General features: G+C 47.9%; 1 protein-coding gene across 2 annotated transcripts in view; it reads left to right on the top strand.

Annotated features, from left to right (window-relative positions):
- BRINP1 (BMP/retinoic acid inducible neural specific 1) overlaps positions 1-16,498 on the top strand; it is a 161,444-nt gene extending 144,946 nt beyond the window's left edge. For both annotated transcript variants that reach the window (XM_079791451.1, XM_079791450.1), the window contains exon 8: positions 15,064-16,498. In XM_079791451.1, coding sequence (XP_079647577.1) covers positions 15,064-16,204 — 1,141 coding nt within the window. In that variant the 3' untranslated portion in view covers positions 16,205-16,498. The remainder of the gene's footprint in view (positions 1-15,063) is intronic.
- The last annotated feature ends 1,167 nt before the right edge of the window (positions 16,499-17,665 follow it).

Raw genomic sequence — 17,665 nt, 5'->3', positions numbered from 1 at the left:
TATATCTCCTTTCAGTTCCCCAGGTGTTCACGTCTCCCGCCCCTTCCACAGGCTCCGCACAGGCTGTTCCCTCCACCTGGAACCAGCCTTCCTTGTCCCTTCCCGCAGTAGCTTCCATGTGTCCTTCAGAGCTCAGTGCATTAGGCTGTGAGCCTTGTACTGAAAGGCTGTGTTGGGACCGGTTTGATATGCTTTCCTAGCACTCTGACTCCCAAATGAAGCCCACATCTCAGTTTACCGTTCCTTTTCTATCCACTTAATAATGTCTGTGTCTCCTATGAGACCATCTGCTCTGAGCATGTACCTGCACCCATGTTCTCCACCGAACATCACCACCACTCCTAGCACCTTCATTGGCTCGCAGGAGCTGCTCAAAATCTTTGTCCAATGGATGGATGCATCATTCATTTTCTGCTTGGAATGGGGTCCCAAAGACATGTTGACATAATCTTTTAAAATAATGTCCCATTGTCATGTAAAGAATCTATAGATTTTCTACCTGTATAGTATGCTTCTCCCATCTTCCTCATTCACAAAGGAAGAAACTAAGGCTAAAGGGCATTAAGGGACTAGCTCCGGGTCACTTGGGGGATTTGTGAATGGACCATGACTAAAGGTCTGTGATGGTCCAGGCAGCAGGGTAGAATGAAAACTGTAAGAGGAGATGGTCTTCAATTGACCTGGATACAAATCCTGAAAGTAATTCTTGCTAACTCTGTTACTTTGGGAAATATACCCTCTTGGGGGAGGGGGGGGCGGGGAAGGAAAGAAAGAGAGCAAAAATAGATACGTCTCAGAGTCTATTAAATTCAGTGAATGAAGAAAGACTCCTAGCACCAAGTAGGTGCTTGATGTGAGAGTGTGACTTGATGTTTCCTGCCTCCATCCCACACCTGGTTTTTGTAGAGGCAAAGCAGATGCACGGAACCTCAACGGGAGGGCAGACGGTATAATTATTGGCATTTTCCATTGACTCTTGGTCTCTGGTTTATTTTTACTTCCCATATTCACATGGCCTTGACCCCGCAGTCCAGGCCCTCGCCAGCCACAATGTAATTATGCATTGCTGAGATGAAAATCTCTTGGGGGCATCCTCGTCATCTCCAATCCTGGGGCCATAGCTTCTGAACCCATGTCAGCTTCTAACACGTTTCCTGTTCCATACAGTGTTTAATTGGTGTCTGTGGCAAGTTTCTGCCTTCCAAGATAATCATTATCTCTATTGCGATGACCCTCAATATCCATGCTGATTTTGATTCTTCTTTCTGAACTCTATACTTACTTGCCACGGGATTTTATCTCCATAGACACATGCAGGGGGCCAGACAGAGGTGACTTCTTATATTTTATTGAACTAAAGTCAGGTTTGGTTTATTAGACTGACAAAGCTATGCCACTTATTAGATGCATGACCTCCCGAAGTCTCTAAACCCATCAGAGCCTTCTGTTTCCTCATCTGTATGATCGGAATAATAAGAGGAGCTGCCCCATGGAGTTTCATGCCCCAGTCAATTGTATGATGTATGTGAAAACTCTTCATAGCCTGTAAAGAAATGAACAGATACAATGTTAGCATAATCAAGAACACAGCAGTAGTAGACCCTAGGTGTTTGATGAAGACGCTTTCATCCAAGAAATGGATGTTTCCGTTAGAGAAGATCAAGCAGGAGCCCAACAAAATGTAGTAACACAGCAGAGAGGCTGTGGAACTTCAGGTACTTAGAGTTCAGATGCTGAAGTCTGACAGGCCAAGATGTGTGACTGCCATCATTGGCATGGCAACCTTGGCACTGGATTAAGGTGTCTGGGCTTCAGTTTTCTAACTGGTATGGTGCAGATAAAAATAATACTTAACTTTTGAAAATCAATAACAAAACATATAGGCCACTTGTAGCATACAGTAAGAACTCAAAGCACAAGGCTCCTTATCCAATAATTGGTTGGTTAATTGAAAAAGTACGTTAAAGTGGGGAATCCTAAAATGTATATATGCTGCACATACATAAATACATTTTTAACATAAAATATATAAATGCATATCCTTCAGCCAGTCTTCTCAAATAGGGTTAAAATCTTTTTGGAGGGTGTGCATATATTTTATTTGACATTATGCATGTATGTATCTTTGCATACATCTGACCAATAACTATAATATTTCCAACTTCGGTTTATTCAAAGTGGATCAGTAGTTTAAAGACTTTTAAGAAATGATCTACATGTTTGTAGAATTTTATAAATCCTTCCAGTCTTTCTCGAATACTCCCCCTTTATTTAAATGGATGGGAGTTTTTTTTCAACAACTGGACTTTGTAGAATATTTTCATAGAATTCAAATTAGTTTCCACAGGGAAAAAACTCATATTTCATCGATATATTTGCTTTTAATTCCATGATAAAATGATAGTAAGTAGAACTGGCATAAACAGGTTTGGGAACACACAAAGCTGACTCTCCGGTTGTAGGAGTGCAACCATCCAGCCATGAGTATTGATTGTCCTGTGATGGTCACACACCACATGTACCTGATGGAAGGGAGTGTGTCAGGTCACTTACACGGTGGTCAGTTATGAGTTCGTCCTGAGACAGAAGCTCCTATTCCGACTAATTTGCCACTATTACTGGAGCAACTTGCTCAAGGTTATATAGTGAGAAAAAAAAAGATGTAATAATAGTTAACATGGATTGGCCATTTATTATGTACCAGACAGTTTTCAGTGCTTGCATATATTTACTCATTTAATCCTTACAACGTCCCTATAACCCAGATTCTATTATGCTTTCCATTTTATAAGCATAGACTTTGAATAGCAACAAAGGTAGGAAGAGAGAACTACATTCCTGCCGGGAAGACTGGGTTCCTCAGTACACAGCCTTGGAAAAGAGTGACTTACCCCAGATTAAGAGGCAATGACCCAGATGATCCGGTGTGGTACCTCCGGTGATGACTTCCCTTCCTGCCGCTAGAGATGCTCATCCTCAGCTGGTCTTAAGCAGATAGATGCTGATGGCTTTGTATCCCAGCAGGTGCCGCTCCTGCTGAGAGGTGGTGTGACTGCTAACCAGCAGCAGCCAACGGAACAGCAGGGAGGCCCTCGTTTTCTGCTGTAATTAGGGAATGGATTTACACCATTTGGCTTAGGGAAATAAACTATTACTAAGACAAATACCTCATGCACAGGTTATTTTAAAGTTTGCAAAGGGCTCTCATACCAGTGAGCTTATCTGATCCTTATAATTCCCCGTGAGGGAGCTAGAGCAAGGGTTAGTCTCCCCATTTACAGGTAAGAAGACTAAGGCCCACAGAAATTAATGACCGACCCACTGCTGCTATCCTACATAGGCACAGTCCTTTGTTCTTGTCAAAGAATAGTCACGGGCATATTTATACAAAATCTTCATTCATTCGTCCATTCATTGCTCTATTCAACAAATACTTAGTGATCAGCTAAGTTCCAGGCATTATGCAAGGGGTGGGGGTAGAGTGATGAACAAGACAAAGGGTATCTCTGTTCACAGGGAGGTTGAAATGTAGTAGGTAAGATAAAATTGGCACTGAATGGGCCCTGCATCCATGCCTTGCCTTAGGAAGCTGAGGCTCAGGAGGCTTAAACCTAAAATTACAAAATCATAAAATGCCATGGCTGTCAGGGAACCTAAAATATCGCCTAACCTATTTCTGTCATTTCATTAAAGAGTAAAATGAAACAGTGGGAAAGTGTTTGGCCAGAGTAACTATATGAGTTTTGTATTGCTGTGTAACAAACCACCAGACCTTTAGAGGCTTAAAGAAACACACCCACTCATTTTCTCACCGTTTCCCAGGAGTCTGGGCAGGTGTAGCTGGACTTTCTGCCTCCGTCTCACGGGCAGAAATGAAGAGGTTGAGGTTCTGGGGAAGAACCCACATCCACACTCATTCAGGATGTTGTCTGAAGTCGCTTCTTTGTGGTTGTGGGACTGAGGTCACCTTTTCCTTGCTGGTTGTGGGAGAAGGTTCACCTTTAGCTCCTAGGGGCCATTCTCGGGTCCCTGGCCAGGTACCCCTCCATCTTCAAAGGAACAAAGATGCAGCAAGTCCTTCTCAGGCTTGATCTCTCAGAGTTCTCCTTCTGCAACAGCCAGAGAAAACTCTGATTTTAACTGGACACCTCTAATGACATTAGATCCCCTTAGCTAATCACCCCAGTATTTAGGTCAGCTGTGCCATGTTAGAGGCCACAGGCCTGGAAGGGATTTCGTATCACAGAGCCTGGAATCTTGGGGATGGAGGGCCCATGTTAGAATTCTGCCTAGTACAGTCACTTAGCTTGGTAGGAACACAATGGGGAAGAGAGATCCCGAGTTTTCTCTGGGGCTCATTGTATGTAGTAGTTTGAATATCTATTTCTGTATAACACATCAACCCAAACTTAGAGGTTTCAAACAACGGTCATTATATTATGCTCATGATTGATGGGCCAGGAGTTTGTGCCAGGATCAGCCGGGCAGTTCTTCTCCACGTGGAGTTGATGGAAGGGGCTCATTGTATTCAGCTGGCAGAGGGGCTGGGCTGGAGGTTCCGAGAAAGCAGCACTCACCTGTTCGCTGCCTTCGCAGCCATGGCAGAAGGCTGGGCTCGGCTGGGCAGACCCCTCTCCAGGGCCTTCCCAAGTGATCACTCCAGCAAGGTGGTCAGATTGCTTATCAGTGATCTCGGCACTCCAAGAGGGAGTTTTCCAAGGTGGGAGCTGCTAGTCTCTCGAGATCTGCATCACAAACTGCGTGAATCGTGTCTGCCTTCTTGTGTTGGTCTAAGCCAGTGGTCGGCAAACTCATTAGTCAACAGAGCCAGATATCAACAGTACAACGATTGAAATTTCTTTTGAGAGCCAAATTTTTTAAACTTAAACTTCTTCTAACGCCACTTCTTCAAAATAGACTCGCCCAGGCCGTGGTATTTTGTGGAAGAGCCACACTCAAGGGGCCAAAGAGCCGCATGGGGCTCGCAAGCCGCAGTTTACCGACCACGGGTCTAAGCAGTGGTAGAATCTGCCCAGACTCAAGGGGCGGGAATATAGACCCAGGCCTAAGGGAGGAGTGTGGAAGGATCCGTGCCCACCTGCTACACACAGTGGGTTTTCCTTTCACGTGTTTTCCATTACCATACCCTTTAGGACAGAGGGGCCTGCGCTCTCAGAGACCTACGAGGAAGCTTTTTGTAATATCAAATTGGCCTGTAGACCCGTGTCAACCAAGATGGTGGTTTAGTGGATTTATCTTAAGTTTATGCCCCTTGCCACCTGCCTCAACCTAAGGGCATGCTTTGTTGTTTTATTCTCTTGGAAGCTGGTTAATGGGAGAGAATGTTCCACAGTGTTACTGTATTATTTGGTGGCTACGTGTAGAGTGTGGATACCAAAAGTGGGAAGGAAGAAGGTTCTGCCAGTTTCTAAGGATTCCAATTATGGAATAATTCCAAGTGTGCATTCTGGAAGCCGGGAGCTAACTACAGGAAATAACCCCTGGACCCCCTGTGAGAGGACTTGCGCTAACACTCATTGATCACCTGGCCTCGCTGAGCGCCTGTTCTGACAGGTGCCACAGGGACATTTTGTATCTCCTGGAATTAGTTTAGAGCCCGTGTCCAGCAATCCTTGGAAAGTGTGAATATTTCCTTTTCTCCAGAGCACCGTCACCAGGTACAATGCTGCCGTCCCTTTCGGAGAGGCTGGGGGAAATGAGGAGTGTCCACGGTGGCCTTCCCCAGGGGAAGATTCTGGTTCTGGGCTTCCAGGTACCACTTGTGTGACCCCAACCAAGTCACAGAACCTCTCTGGGCTTTCCCCATGGACCAGGCTTTGTCTGAGCATCATTCAGCTCCAGTGTTCTAGAAATTGCCATCCTAGACCCACAGACAGTTTCCCCAGGAGTATATTGCTACTTTGATAGTCCCTGATGTACTGATGTTTGGGGGGTGGGGAGGATAGGAGAGAGGGTGGCCATTTGGTGAAGAAGACCTATTTTAAGTGAGTATTAAATTGTCCTATTGAGGAAGAGGTACAAGCCCACAAGAAGCCCCAGGCTAGCTGGGGGCAGCTGCCTGTCAGTCATAGGAGCTTTCAAGTGTCCTCCTAACCCTGGGGCAATGACGCTTTTACCTAAGAATGGCTTTGGCATTGCTTTTCTATTTATTGGGGTAAAAAGACAGCAGCCAGGTAAAAAGACAGGCTGAACCCGGCAGCCACCCAAGGATGTATGACCTGGGCCAGGGCAGGGTTCACTGTGAGTGACGTGTAGGGTTTGTGCGACACAACACAGGCCTGTCTTTGTTCCCATCCCTGGCTCTCATACTGCACATGTAGCAAGGAGGGCAGTTGGCTCATCTGCTGACACAGGGCAAGAAAATCAGCATCTCCAGACCCTTTTTGTTGTTTTAGGTTGTGGTTTTGTGTTCTTCCCTTGGGCCTGGAAGTGGCTTCAGGTTCAGAATAGAATCTGGAGGCTCAGACCACCTAGTCAGAAATAGAACTGGGTCCAAGCTCTAGCCAGTTATCTCAGTGGTTAGAGCGTTGGCCTGCAGATTGAAAGGTCACGGGTTCCATTCCTGGTCAAGGGCATATACTTCAGCTGCAGGGTTGATCCCTGGTCCCGGTCCAAGAATGTACAATGGATGTGTTGTCTCTCTTTGTCTCTCCCCCTTCCTTCCACTATCTCTCTAAAAATCAATGGAAAAAATATCCTCGGGTGAGTATTAACAAAAGAAAAAAATGAAATAGAGCTGGGACCTTACAGCTTCTGTGGATAGCTCCTTCATATCCTCCTACAGAACCACCTCCCAGCCCGCCCACCTCGGACCTCAACAAACCCTCACTCGGGTGAGTTAGTCTTAGTGATGCCATAAGTCACCGGTGACCTTCAGTAAGTCATGCTGCTCTCTGAGTCTTGTTTTTCATATTGAGATCCAGGTTACCCTCTCCACCATCCCATGACACAGAAAAGTTGTGAAGATCAAAATTATGGAACCATGCCGAAGAACTTTAGGAAGTTTAAAAGTGACATAAAAATATAGAGTTTAACAGTGAAATAAAAATGTAAGGTATCACATCTTAGTAGTAGTATTCCGCTTGTCTTAAAGGATGATTTTGGGGGTAAATGTTTTATGGGAGTATTGCAGACAGAACATGAAAACATCCTAAGTGTACAGCAACATAAATGTGCACAAAAGGAATTCACACGTGTGGCCCTGCGAAACCCTGCTCAGGTTTGCCTCTTTCTATACAGAATGGACTCTTGTGTCTGGTTGCTTTCACCTTTTCCTTCTTCTGTGAAATCCCTCCATGTAGTTTTGTGTAGTTTGGGCTCATTTATTCTCAAGAATATTGTTTTCTTTGTGGAAGTCCGTTGTACTGCTGATGGTCTCTCTCACAGCCTCCAGTTTGTGGTTATGATGAGTAGTGCTGTCGTCTTCCAGGTGTCTTTGGGTGACCCCCTATATGCATTTTGTTGGGTACATGCTAGGAGCGGAATTGCTGGGACGGAAAAGTATTTGTAGGTTCAACTTTGTAGATTCCTTGGTAGATACTTCCAGTTTCCCTCGAAATTTGCTGAACCAATTTTCCCTCCCACCAGTAGCATCCTTGCCAATACTCGGTGTTTCCCAGCTTTTCTATTTTTATTGGCATGGTCCTGGTGACTAAGGAAGTGGAGTTTTGTGTGCTTATTGGCCTTTCGAGTATCCTCTTTGAGGAAGTGCCTATTCATATCATTCACCTATTTCCCCTTTTGGTTATCTGACTTTTTCTTACTGACTTGTAGGCATGTGTTTGTTCTGGGACAAACTACATTTATTAAATAATTCAGTGAGAACCTTCTCAAGATAAATATAGATTGTGATATTTGCATGTACTGTGGCTTAAAGAGACCCAGAAAGGGGTGGCAAACCCCAGGCAGCACAAAATGCCTTTGATTAGCCCCAGCAGCCGAGTGCAGGAGTTATTAGAAATAGTCTTTGGGTAGAGGTATTGAAAATACATTCTCTAAGGGTTGTTTTTTCGCTCTTTGAATAGTATCTTTGATTGATGTTTTAATCTTAATATATCCCTGTTAATTTTTTTCCTGGATAGTGTGCCATACTAAGTGTGCCATTATGATAGTGACTCCTCCAGTATCGTAATGATGCTCCCCTATGTTTTCTTCTAAACCCTATCTTGTTGATGTTGGTACTATTTTTATTATTTACTTTTCACATTTAGATCTGTAATTCATCCGCTAATGATATGGGGGTACATAAGAGATGAGGTGTCAAGAAGAGGTGTTGTTCTTGTTGCTGTTTTAATATCAGTATTCAATGGACCCACTAACATTTATTGAACTACTTCCCTGGATTTTTAAAGCTACAATTACCTGTTTCAAAGGAACCGTTTTCTATGTGAGCTCAAGAGAAACACAATAGTTTGTTTTCGTGGGGGACACTGTGTAGGAAGCTTGAATACATTATCTTATCTGAGCCTCAAAACAACCCTGTAAGTACCGTATTGTTATTCTGTTCTATGGTTGAGAAAAATGAAGCTTAGGAAGGACAGGCAATTAGCTCGAGGTTAAGTAATGAAGAGCGGAGCTATGATTCAAGACCCACTTTTCCTGACTCCAAAGCCCACGTCGCTAGCTCTTCCTTCAAGCATCACCGAGATAGCATTCACTATACACTGTGGAGGGTGAGGAACCAGTGAGACTAGGATATTAATCAGCTGGCCTTTCTAGTTAGGGAGAGGAATATTTTTACCTGGAACACTGATAAAACAAAGCATTTTTTTGCCCGCAGTAACAATAATGGTTAATGGCCATTCAGAACCTCCTTTCACCACAAGCCTCCCAGCAGCTCTGCCTATTCAGTTCCAGTTCTTAAGACAGAAGTGTAAGGTAGGCATTGCCTTCCCCAAGAGACAGATGAGAAAACTGAGGATCAAAGAGGTGAAGTGACTTATCCAAGGCCAAATCATGGATGGGCTGAGTCCAGCATGTCCTTAACTGGCCCCCACACCTACGCTCACCCTTCTTCCTGCCCAGATCATCGACCTAGAAGACCATTCTTGTGGTTCGGGGTTAGCCCCTTTTCACTGTCTGGCTTTCAGGTCTGAGTCCCTGGTTCTCCTGCCTGAGCACCGCCCAGGGAGAAGGAGCCGGTCTTGCCCCTCCGCCTGGAGCAACCTGCTACTTTTAGCCTTGCTGCCAGCCCTTCCTTCCCCTTCTCCAGCACACCCATGCCCCAAAGCAAAATGCTGCATTTAAATACAGAGCTGATGCTGCCTGTCACCTTCTTGCAGACACAGAGCTGTGTAATTGCAAAAATTGTTTCATAATCCTCCCCAATTAAGCTCCTGACAACCTAATTGGAAAGAGTCCCCTATTGGATTTTTACTTGCTCTTCTCCCCATTCCTCCCTCTGCCCTTCGCAGACACGACCCCGCTGCCTCCGCAAAACCAGAGAGCTGTCCTGGCAGGGAACTGCAGAATTCTTCTTTTGGTCTCTCCTTCTTACTGCTTGAGCCGTTCACGGAGGCTCTGACATCCTGTGAAGAACGGAGAAGGGAAAGCAGGTTATTAAGGCAATGATAGAAACCCAAGAGGGGAATGATTAATAGGCTAAATATTTATCTGGGAAAAATGATGAACACAGAGTGGGTCCGATGGCCAGTTATAATTCATACAGCATATCCATAAACCCGGGCTGCTTTCGGTTGAACCCCAAACATTCTGGCATCATTGATGTATGCATCTCTTATTAACACCATTTCTTCCCCCCACACACACATGCTTGTGTATGCACACGCATGCACATGAACACGCACTCACACAACCAAAAAAACAGTACATCACCAGAAACCTAAAACAACTGTTTGTCTTCCCAGTGTAGTTGAAGGTCTACAGGGTGTGTGTGTGTGTGTGTGTATATATATATATATATATATATATATACACACACACACACATTTTGTGAGTCTCACAGAATCACTCAGACACCCATTACGATGTCAGAGACACGCCAAGGATGAAGCACAGGGCATAAAAGAGTAAATCAGAACTCCATTTGTTTTTTTTTTCATTTCCTCTCCACTTTTAAATAAACACTTCTGGTAGGCAAATGGGAATTATGGATTATAGGCTTCTATTTTAGCCTAGTCTGTCTCTTCCCTCCCCACCCCCCAATCCTTGGCGCCCGATTTGTATGATCTTCCCTAAAATGCCACTGGCCCACACGGCATTCCTGTCTTGGGCAAAACCTCCAATTAAAATCAGCAGGGAGTTTGCTTGAATTAGGAGTCCCAGCGAGGCTCCCCCCCAGGTGGCTCTGAGAGGGAGGTGTGCCTTTGAAAGCTCTGATGGGAAGCCCTGGGTGGCACAGCCTCCGGCCTCCAGTGACGAGCAACTCCACGCTGTGTCACTGGGAGACCTGTCATGTCGCCAGAACATCCTGGCTGAGGCAACGACAGGGCCTGCAGGCGAGCAGCCGTGTCTCCGTGGCCCGGAGCCTAGCTGCTCCCACGGTCTGGGGTTTGGAGGGAGGGAAGGGAACAGCAGGCAAAGTGAGGGAGCTCTGCGTTTGGATCCGGAAATCCTGAGCTCTGGTGTGCCACATCCGTGCTGTGTGGCCGTGGCCAGTCACAGCCCCTCTCTGGCCTTCAAAGCCACATGAGTCAAGTGGAAATCACCGGGGAGTCCTACCTCCTGGGCCTGATGGGAGGAGAAAGGGTAGCTGCCGTGACGTGGACAGCACTCAAGAAATGTGGGTCCACCCGGGTCTCAGGGCTCAGTCTGAGCAGGAGGGAGATGGCCGGACATTTCCAGGGCAGCGTCTCGGGCTTCCGCTTCTGTGGTCCAGGCCGCTTCCTGTGAGCCTCAGAGGGTCCGTGCCAGTGGGCTTTAGAAATAAAAGCACCTCTTCCTGCCCTCCCTCCCTTCCTCCTTTCACCCTCCCCTCAGGGCCCGTCAGAATGAATTGAAATCCCATCCGACAGAAAGATGCTGATTTAGATGTATTGGAGTTCAGCTTTGGCTGCGAACGGAAGATGCTTTGGATCCCCAGGGACAGAGAAAAGCATTTTAAAACTTGGTCCTTACTGCCTTCAACTGACTGCCTTGCCGTGGGGCCGTGTCAGGCCTTGGTGAGCCCCTCCCTCCAGCCGGCCTATTAAGCCGTCCTCTGTTGCCAGGGTTGAGGCAGGCTGTCACCAACTAGCCTGGGAAGTGGTATTTATAGATCGTAGCCCCTCCTACCCCTGGTCCCCAGCCTCGCCCTATGCACTAGTCCTGAGCTCCAATTATCTGTGATTGGAGGAGAAGGATCCTGGCAGGTCCAGAGGAAGCCAGGGATGTGATAATAGTCCCTTCACATGCTCAAACTTTCCATTATTTCAATGTATTTCTCTTTCTGTGGCCTGCTTACTTCTTGCTTGCCTCTTTGTCATAATTTTACACTGTGGTAGGTTTTAGAAAGTGCGCCCATGCTGGAGTTAGGGACCCCAGAGTCTGAATATGGAGTCACTAAGTGACTGGAGACAAGTTATCTCCCTTCTGCAGAACTCGTTGTCTTCATGCAGCTGGTTGGCTGTGCGGCTCCAGCGCAATGCCCGGTATACAGTGAGTGCTCAGCAGTTGTAAGCCTGACTGCCTTGGCCCACGTAGGGTGCTGCCTTCTGTTGAGCATGGCAGAGTTCCTGCCCATCAGTAATTACTACCTAGAGCCCTGGCTGCAGACGGAGAAGGGAGAGGAGGTTGATCTGATTCAGGTGGAGTCCTCATTGTTGGAAGTTGCTTGTTAAGAACAAACACACAAATTGGAATGAGCTTGTATCTCTGGTTTTGCTCTTCTCAAGGTTATTAAAAAGCAAAGGAAAGGTCACTGACCTTGGGAATCAGGACTCAGTAGTAACACTGCCTCCCACCTGGCCCCCTCCCTCTGCGCCTCTTGCCAAAAGGACCACTCGTCCTCACATGGCCCATCCAGTGCCCATATTCCGTGAGAAATGTATGACAGTGGAAGTTGTGGCTGCATTTCTTTGTTTCTCTCCTCCCCACTCTCATTTCCTTCCATCACCTTTCCCCTCTCCAGGTGCCTCCTGCGCTGGCCTGTCTGCTCATCCAGCTCCTTCGTTTCCCCCATGAGCTCCAACACCGCATCCTTTTCCCTTCCCCTCGCTCCACCTCTCCCTACTCTGCCCCCTCCCTGCACGCTGCCTCTTTCTAAGTGCTCTTGCTGTAGCATTAATGCCTTCATTGATACAGCCCACAACCTCCTGATTATTCTGAGGTCAGGAGATGCAGGTGCCATGCCGCTCGCTCATGCGCCTCAGAGGGCCTCTGTCCCCAGTCCCTCCCGCCGGACTGGGCTGGAATCCTAATGCGCCACTAGCCCCTTTGCCTGTTGCAGCATGACCAGGAACTTTCATCTTTTTCGTCCCCCCCACCCGAGGATTCCGAGAGTTCAGCCACAATCAAGCATTGATTCAAGGAGTGGGGGCTGCGGCCCTGACAAAGGACCCCAATGATGAGACACGAGAAAGGGGGTGCTCTGCGGGGTTATAGAGTGCCTTGCAGATGGGAACAGAGGAGCTCTAAATGGGGTACTGTCCTGTCACTTGGAGAGGCAGTGACAGGGGCAAGTGTGGGCCATTTGAAAGGGGCATTTTGAAATTAGGCTCTCGTCAGATGGAACCGTGCAATCGGAGACGTGTGGCGGTCCCCGCAGCTCACAAAACGGTCAGATGACTCATAGCCAATATTCAGTCCATGTTCTGGCCTGGGAGGTGGGAGCCGCAGAGCTCATTAGCATTCCAGCTGCGTGGCCTGAAGGCCGGGCCTGCTGCTGTTCTCCAGGCTGGGATGGGATTGGTCTCACGCAGCCGAGACTGGGGCTGAGCTGTGTGGGTGGATGGTATTGAAAACTAATACTGCAGTCCGGAGGGGAGAAGGGAAGGTGGGTTTTCTTAATGCAAAACAAGAACAAAAATATTAATTTTGTTCATTCACTCCGCAAACACTAATATGGAGCCAGTCTCTGGGCTAGAAGCTCAGGGAAGGAGGGGAGCCCTCCCCCCCACAAGTCTTAGAGCCTGGAGGGGAAACTGACAAGAAAACCCGTGTTCTGAATGTGATGGGGGTTTACTGCCAGGGGCTGGGTGGTTCTATGGATTTAAAAGGCAGAGCAATTTCAAGGAGCTCGCTAATTATGCCTCCATCCCTCTCAGCTGATAAGCAACTCATTCAAAGCACAGCATCCTGGGAAGCTGGTTCAATAGTATCCATTTTCAAATGTCCCGTATGAAAAACCGGTTTTCCTCCAACTCCAGAGAGATAGTGAAATCCCTGAATGCCTCAATACCTTCAAAGGAACAGCTTATTCCCTGGGATAAGAGTATTTATTATTATTACCTCTTCAATAATTGTTCTATGCCGGGCTCCGGCCTTTAAATATATTATCTCACTCAGTCCTCTCACCCACCGCAGAAGATGGGCTTTATCTTTCCCACTGGAGATACGGACACTGAGGCTTACAGACATGAAGTGACTGGTTCCTGGTTACAGAACTGAGCTCAGACCTCGCTTCTACTTGGGCTCTTTTTAACCTTGGGCTCTACTGCCGAACCCGCGGTTCCTAGGCATGGCCATGGTGGCTTAACCGTGGACATGATCGAACAGGTGATGGCTGACCCTCCCTCCCACAGGCAGTACCATGCAAAAGGGCTTCTGCTTCCAGCATTCTAAAGTGGGGATCAGGCACCACCTTCGTCACCATCACCACAGCCCATTGTAGCCTCAAGAAGGGCTTTCTTGACTCTTGCTTGACATTTAATGGAAAAAAAAAAAAGCCAAAGCTCTGAGACAGGAGACTTCTCTACTCGCTCAATGCGTGACTTAGTCCATCCATCCTTGCACCTCTGAGCTTCGATTGCCATGTCTATAAAATGGAGTGGGCGGTCCCTTTGCAGGAATCATAAGAGCTAACTTTTTTTTAGCCCTTAATACCTATCAGGTTTGGGGCTAAGCTTTCACATAAAAATGCATGTAATCCTCCCTGCAGCCTCGTGTGGTCAGCATGATTAGGAAGGAGAGGGAGAGGCCCAGCACCACCTCAGCTCCTGTGTGTGTGAGGCTCAAGGGAGAAAATGGGAGTGAATGTGCCCCGTGCAGGGTAAGAAGCACAAGACACGTGTAAGGAATCGTTCGTAGCTTGAAAGACAGCCAGGAGGTGACTGGCACCGGAATGAGGAAAGATGAGAGGCTCTAAGCTGATGGCCTTACGTATTTTTACCTATTCTGTTGCTTTCTATCTGGTGGAGTATCTGTCTTACCTGGAACGTTTCCGTGGCAGGAATTTGGCGACAGGTTGGCTATCGTTTACACAGCGTTGAGGGGCAATGGGGACGGAGACCTAGACATACAGGCTGTGATGGAAACTCCACTGAGTTGAGAGTTAGGAGCGCTGGGAAAATGGGGGTAATGACATCTTTCTTACCTGTTTGAGAAGCCACTGTCAGGGTCAGATCAGGTCATCGGTATGGTAGCACTTCGCCATCTCTAGAGTGATATAAAATAGAACTTGCTTTTGTTGAGGCTGAATGTTATATAACCGCCTGAGAGAACCTGTGAGGAGGGTGGAAACATCTGATGCAGGTTAAAGCTACTTTCTATTGCTGATTTTTCCCTTTTTTCAATCTGTTGTCATCCAGCAGGGGTGTTTGAATTTATACATTTTAATTTCCTGAATCAAACTTATGTGGGGCGAATGTATAATGGAATCATAGAGTTAGAAGGGGCCCTAAGCAGCGTACTCCAACCCCTTCGCTTTACGGATTGGACAGTGAACATACAGGGGGAAGTCCAGCGTCCTGCTAGGATAGCTGGCCTGTGGGTTACAAGGCCTGACGCTGCCCTCCTCCTAACTTCCATTCAGAGCCCTTCCTGTTCTAACTGGTGTGCCCAGCCCTTTCATTCTTGGGGCGTCTCCGTGTACATGATCGGTTGGACACTCATCACTCCCCGCCTGCCCCTGGTGGTTAACCTTCTCCATTCTCCCTCTGTCCCCAGGACGATCCAGCAGTGGCTGGCCCGGGTGCAGTCGCTTCTCTACTGCAATGAGAACGGGTTTTGGGGAACCTTCCTGGAGAGCCAGAGGAGCTGCGTGTGCCACGGGAGCACCACGCTGTGCCAGCGCCCCATCCCCTGCATCATCGGCGGCAACAACAGCTGCGCCATGTGCAGCCTGGCCAACATCTCCCTCTGCGGCTCCTGCAACAAGGGCTACAAGCTGTACCGCGGCCGCTGCGAGCCCCAGAACGTGGACTCGGAGCGCAGCGAGCAGTTCATCAGCTTCGAGACCGACCTGGACTTCCAGGACCTGGAGCTGAAGTACCTGCTGCAGAAGATGGACTCGCGCCTCTACGTGCACACCACCTTCGTCAGCAACGAGATCCGCCTCGACACCTTCTTTGACCCGCGGTGGCGCAAGCGCCTGTCCCTCACGCTCAAGAGCAACAAGAACCGCATGGACTTCATCCACATGGTCATCGGCATGTCCATGCGCATCTGCCAGATGCGCAACAGCAGCCTGGACCCCATGTTCTTCGTCTATGTCAACCCCTTCAGCGGCAGCCACTCGGAGGGCTGGAACATGCCGTTCGGCGAGTTCGGCTACCCGCGCTGGGAGAAGGTCCGCCTCCAGAACAGCCAGTGCTACAACTGGACCCTCTTGCTGGGCAACCGGTGGAAGACGTTTTTCGAGACGGTCCACATCTACCTGCGCAGTCGGACTCGGCTCGCCACCGTCCTGCGGAACGAGACCGGCCAGGGCCCCGTGGACCTGTCCGACCCCAACAAACGGCAGTTCTACATCAAGATCTCGGACGTGCAGGTGTTCGGCTACAGCCTGCGCTTCAACGCCGACCTCCTCCGCAGCGCCGTGCAGCAGGTCAACCAGTCCTACACGCAGGGCGGCCAGTTCTACTCGTCGTCGTCCGTGATGCTCCTCTTGTTGGATATTCGGGACCGAATCAACCGCCTGGCCCCGCCCGTGGCCCCTGGGAAGCCCCAGCTGGACTTGTTCTCCTGTATGCTGAAGCACCGCCTGAAGCTGACCAACAGCGAGATCATCAGGGTGAACCACGCCTTGGACCTCTACAACACGGAGATCCTCAAACAGTCCGACCAGATGACGGCCAAGCTCTGCTAACCGGCCAGGCCCGGGCCGCGGGACGTTCCCCTTTTGTTGTACAAAACAGTTAACAGGACGAAAACCACGCGAAGTAAATAAAAAATTTGTAAAATGTAATTACTATTCGAAGAGACGGAGGAAAACATCTTCATGTGTTGGACACTGAACACACGTTCTAGCGACTGTCTGAAACCGCGGGGCATGTTTGTGATTTCTGTACTCTGTCACCAGGAGGAGCTCGGAGGGAGCTGGGCGGAGGGGAGAGCCTATGCCATGGATTGTAAAGGTCTCTGCTGTGCAGGTGCTAAGGTGACACGCGAAAAAGAAAGAGAGCTATATGTAATGTACAACCGACACTGCCATTTTTCCTTGTGGGAGGAAATGGACATAGATAAAGAAGATATTTCTTCGGTTACGATTTCTTCCCTCTCTATGCTTGCTTCTTTGTGGTTCTTTGGACTCATTTTCACACAAGGGTGGCGGATGCAGTAACAGGGCTAGCTTACCCACCTCGCTTCTTTCATGGTGAATACACTGAAGCTCATGGAAGCTGGACAACAGATGGGATTGGGGAGAGAGGTGTTCCCATAATCACACGGGGCTAAAACAGTCACAGCCTTAGCAGTCAGCAGTCCAGGGCCTCGATTTCTCTGGGAATAGACGCAGAGAGAAAGGCATGCCCCTGGCTACACACAGTTACTGCCTGCAGGAGGCCCGAGTTCCTGGGCAGGCCCTCCTAAATCATGCTGCCACGCTCCTGTGTTCTCCAGGCTAAATGCCAAGGGACAGAGTATATTTCAGTCTCGGGTTGTTTTTCTTTTTCCTTTAGTCATGAAAACCCCTTTCACCTACTTTCTCCAAAAACAGAAATTATGTCAGATTTCCTAGAAATACCACACATATTAAAATTTAATTTGAATAAAAATCAATAACCTAAATAAAAAATAAAATAGGGTAGGCTTAAATAGTGCATTGGTCTGCCAAGCTGACTTCCCCAAGGAAGTCTCTAAAAAGTTATTTTTTTATTAACTCCGAATACACACACATCCATAAAATAACACTGCCATTTCTTTGGCACCTGTGAAAGCTGAGAAGCCTCGCGCAGGGCTTGGGGATCGAATTGGGTGGAGAGACACAAGAAGGAAAGTGATTGCAAAGCTCACCTCTAGAGGATTTGGGCAGGTGCCACTCCGTCGCCAGAAACACTGTGTGGATCCTTTTGCTAAGGAACTTGCTGGACGTGCTTCTGAGCATCTGGATCTTCGTTTCTGTATTGGCGGAGAAACAGGATCGCACACTTTCAGGCTGGAAAAGAGCAGGACACCTGTGGTCTAAACATCTGCCCAGTGCAAATACCCCTTTACCATCTTAGGGAGATGCCTGCTGTTGGCTGACTGGGCCATTTCAGGGACAGGAAGCTAATTAGTGCTATCTTCCACTCTGTGATTGCTGAAGGGGGGGTGGGCAAACGTGCTCATT

Source organism: Cnephaeus nilssonii (assembly GCF_951640355.1).
Source record: "Cnephaeus nilssonii genome assembly, chromosome: 14".
Lineage (NCBI taxonomy): Eukaryota > Metazoa > Chordata > Mammalia > Chiroptera > Vespertilionidae > Cnephaeus > Cnephaeus nilssonii.
This window is presented reverse-complemented; position numbering and strand designations above follow the sequence as displayed.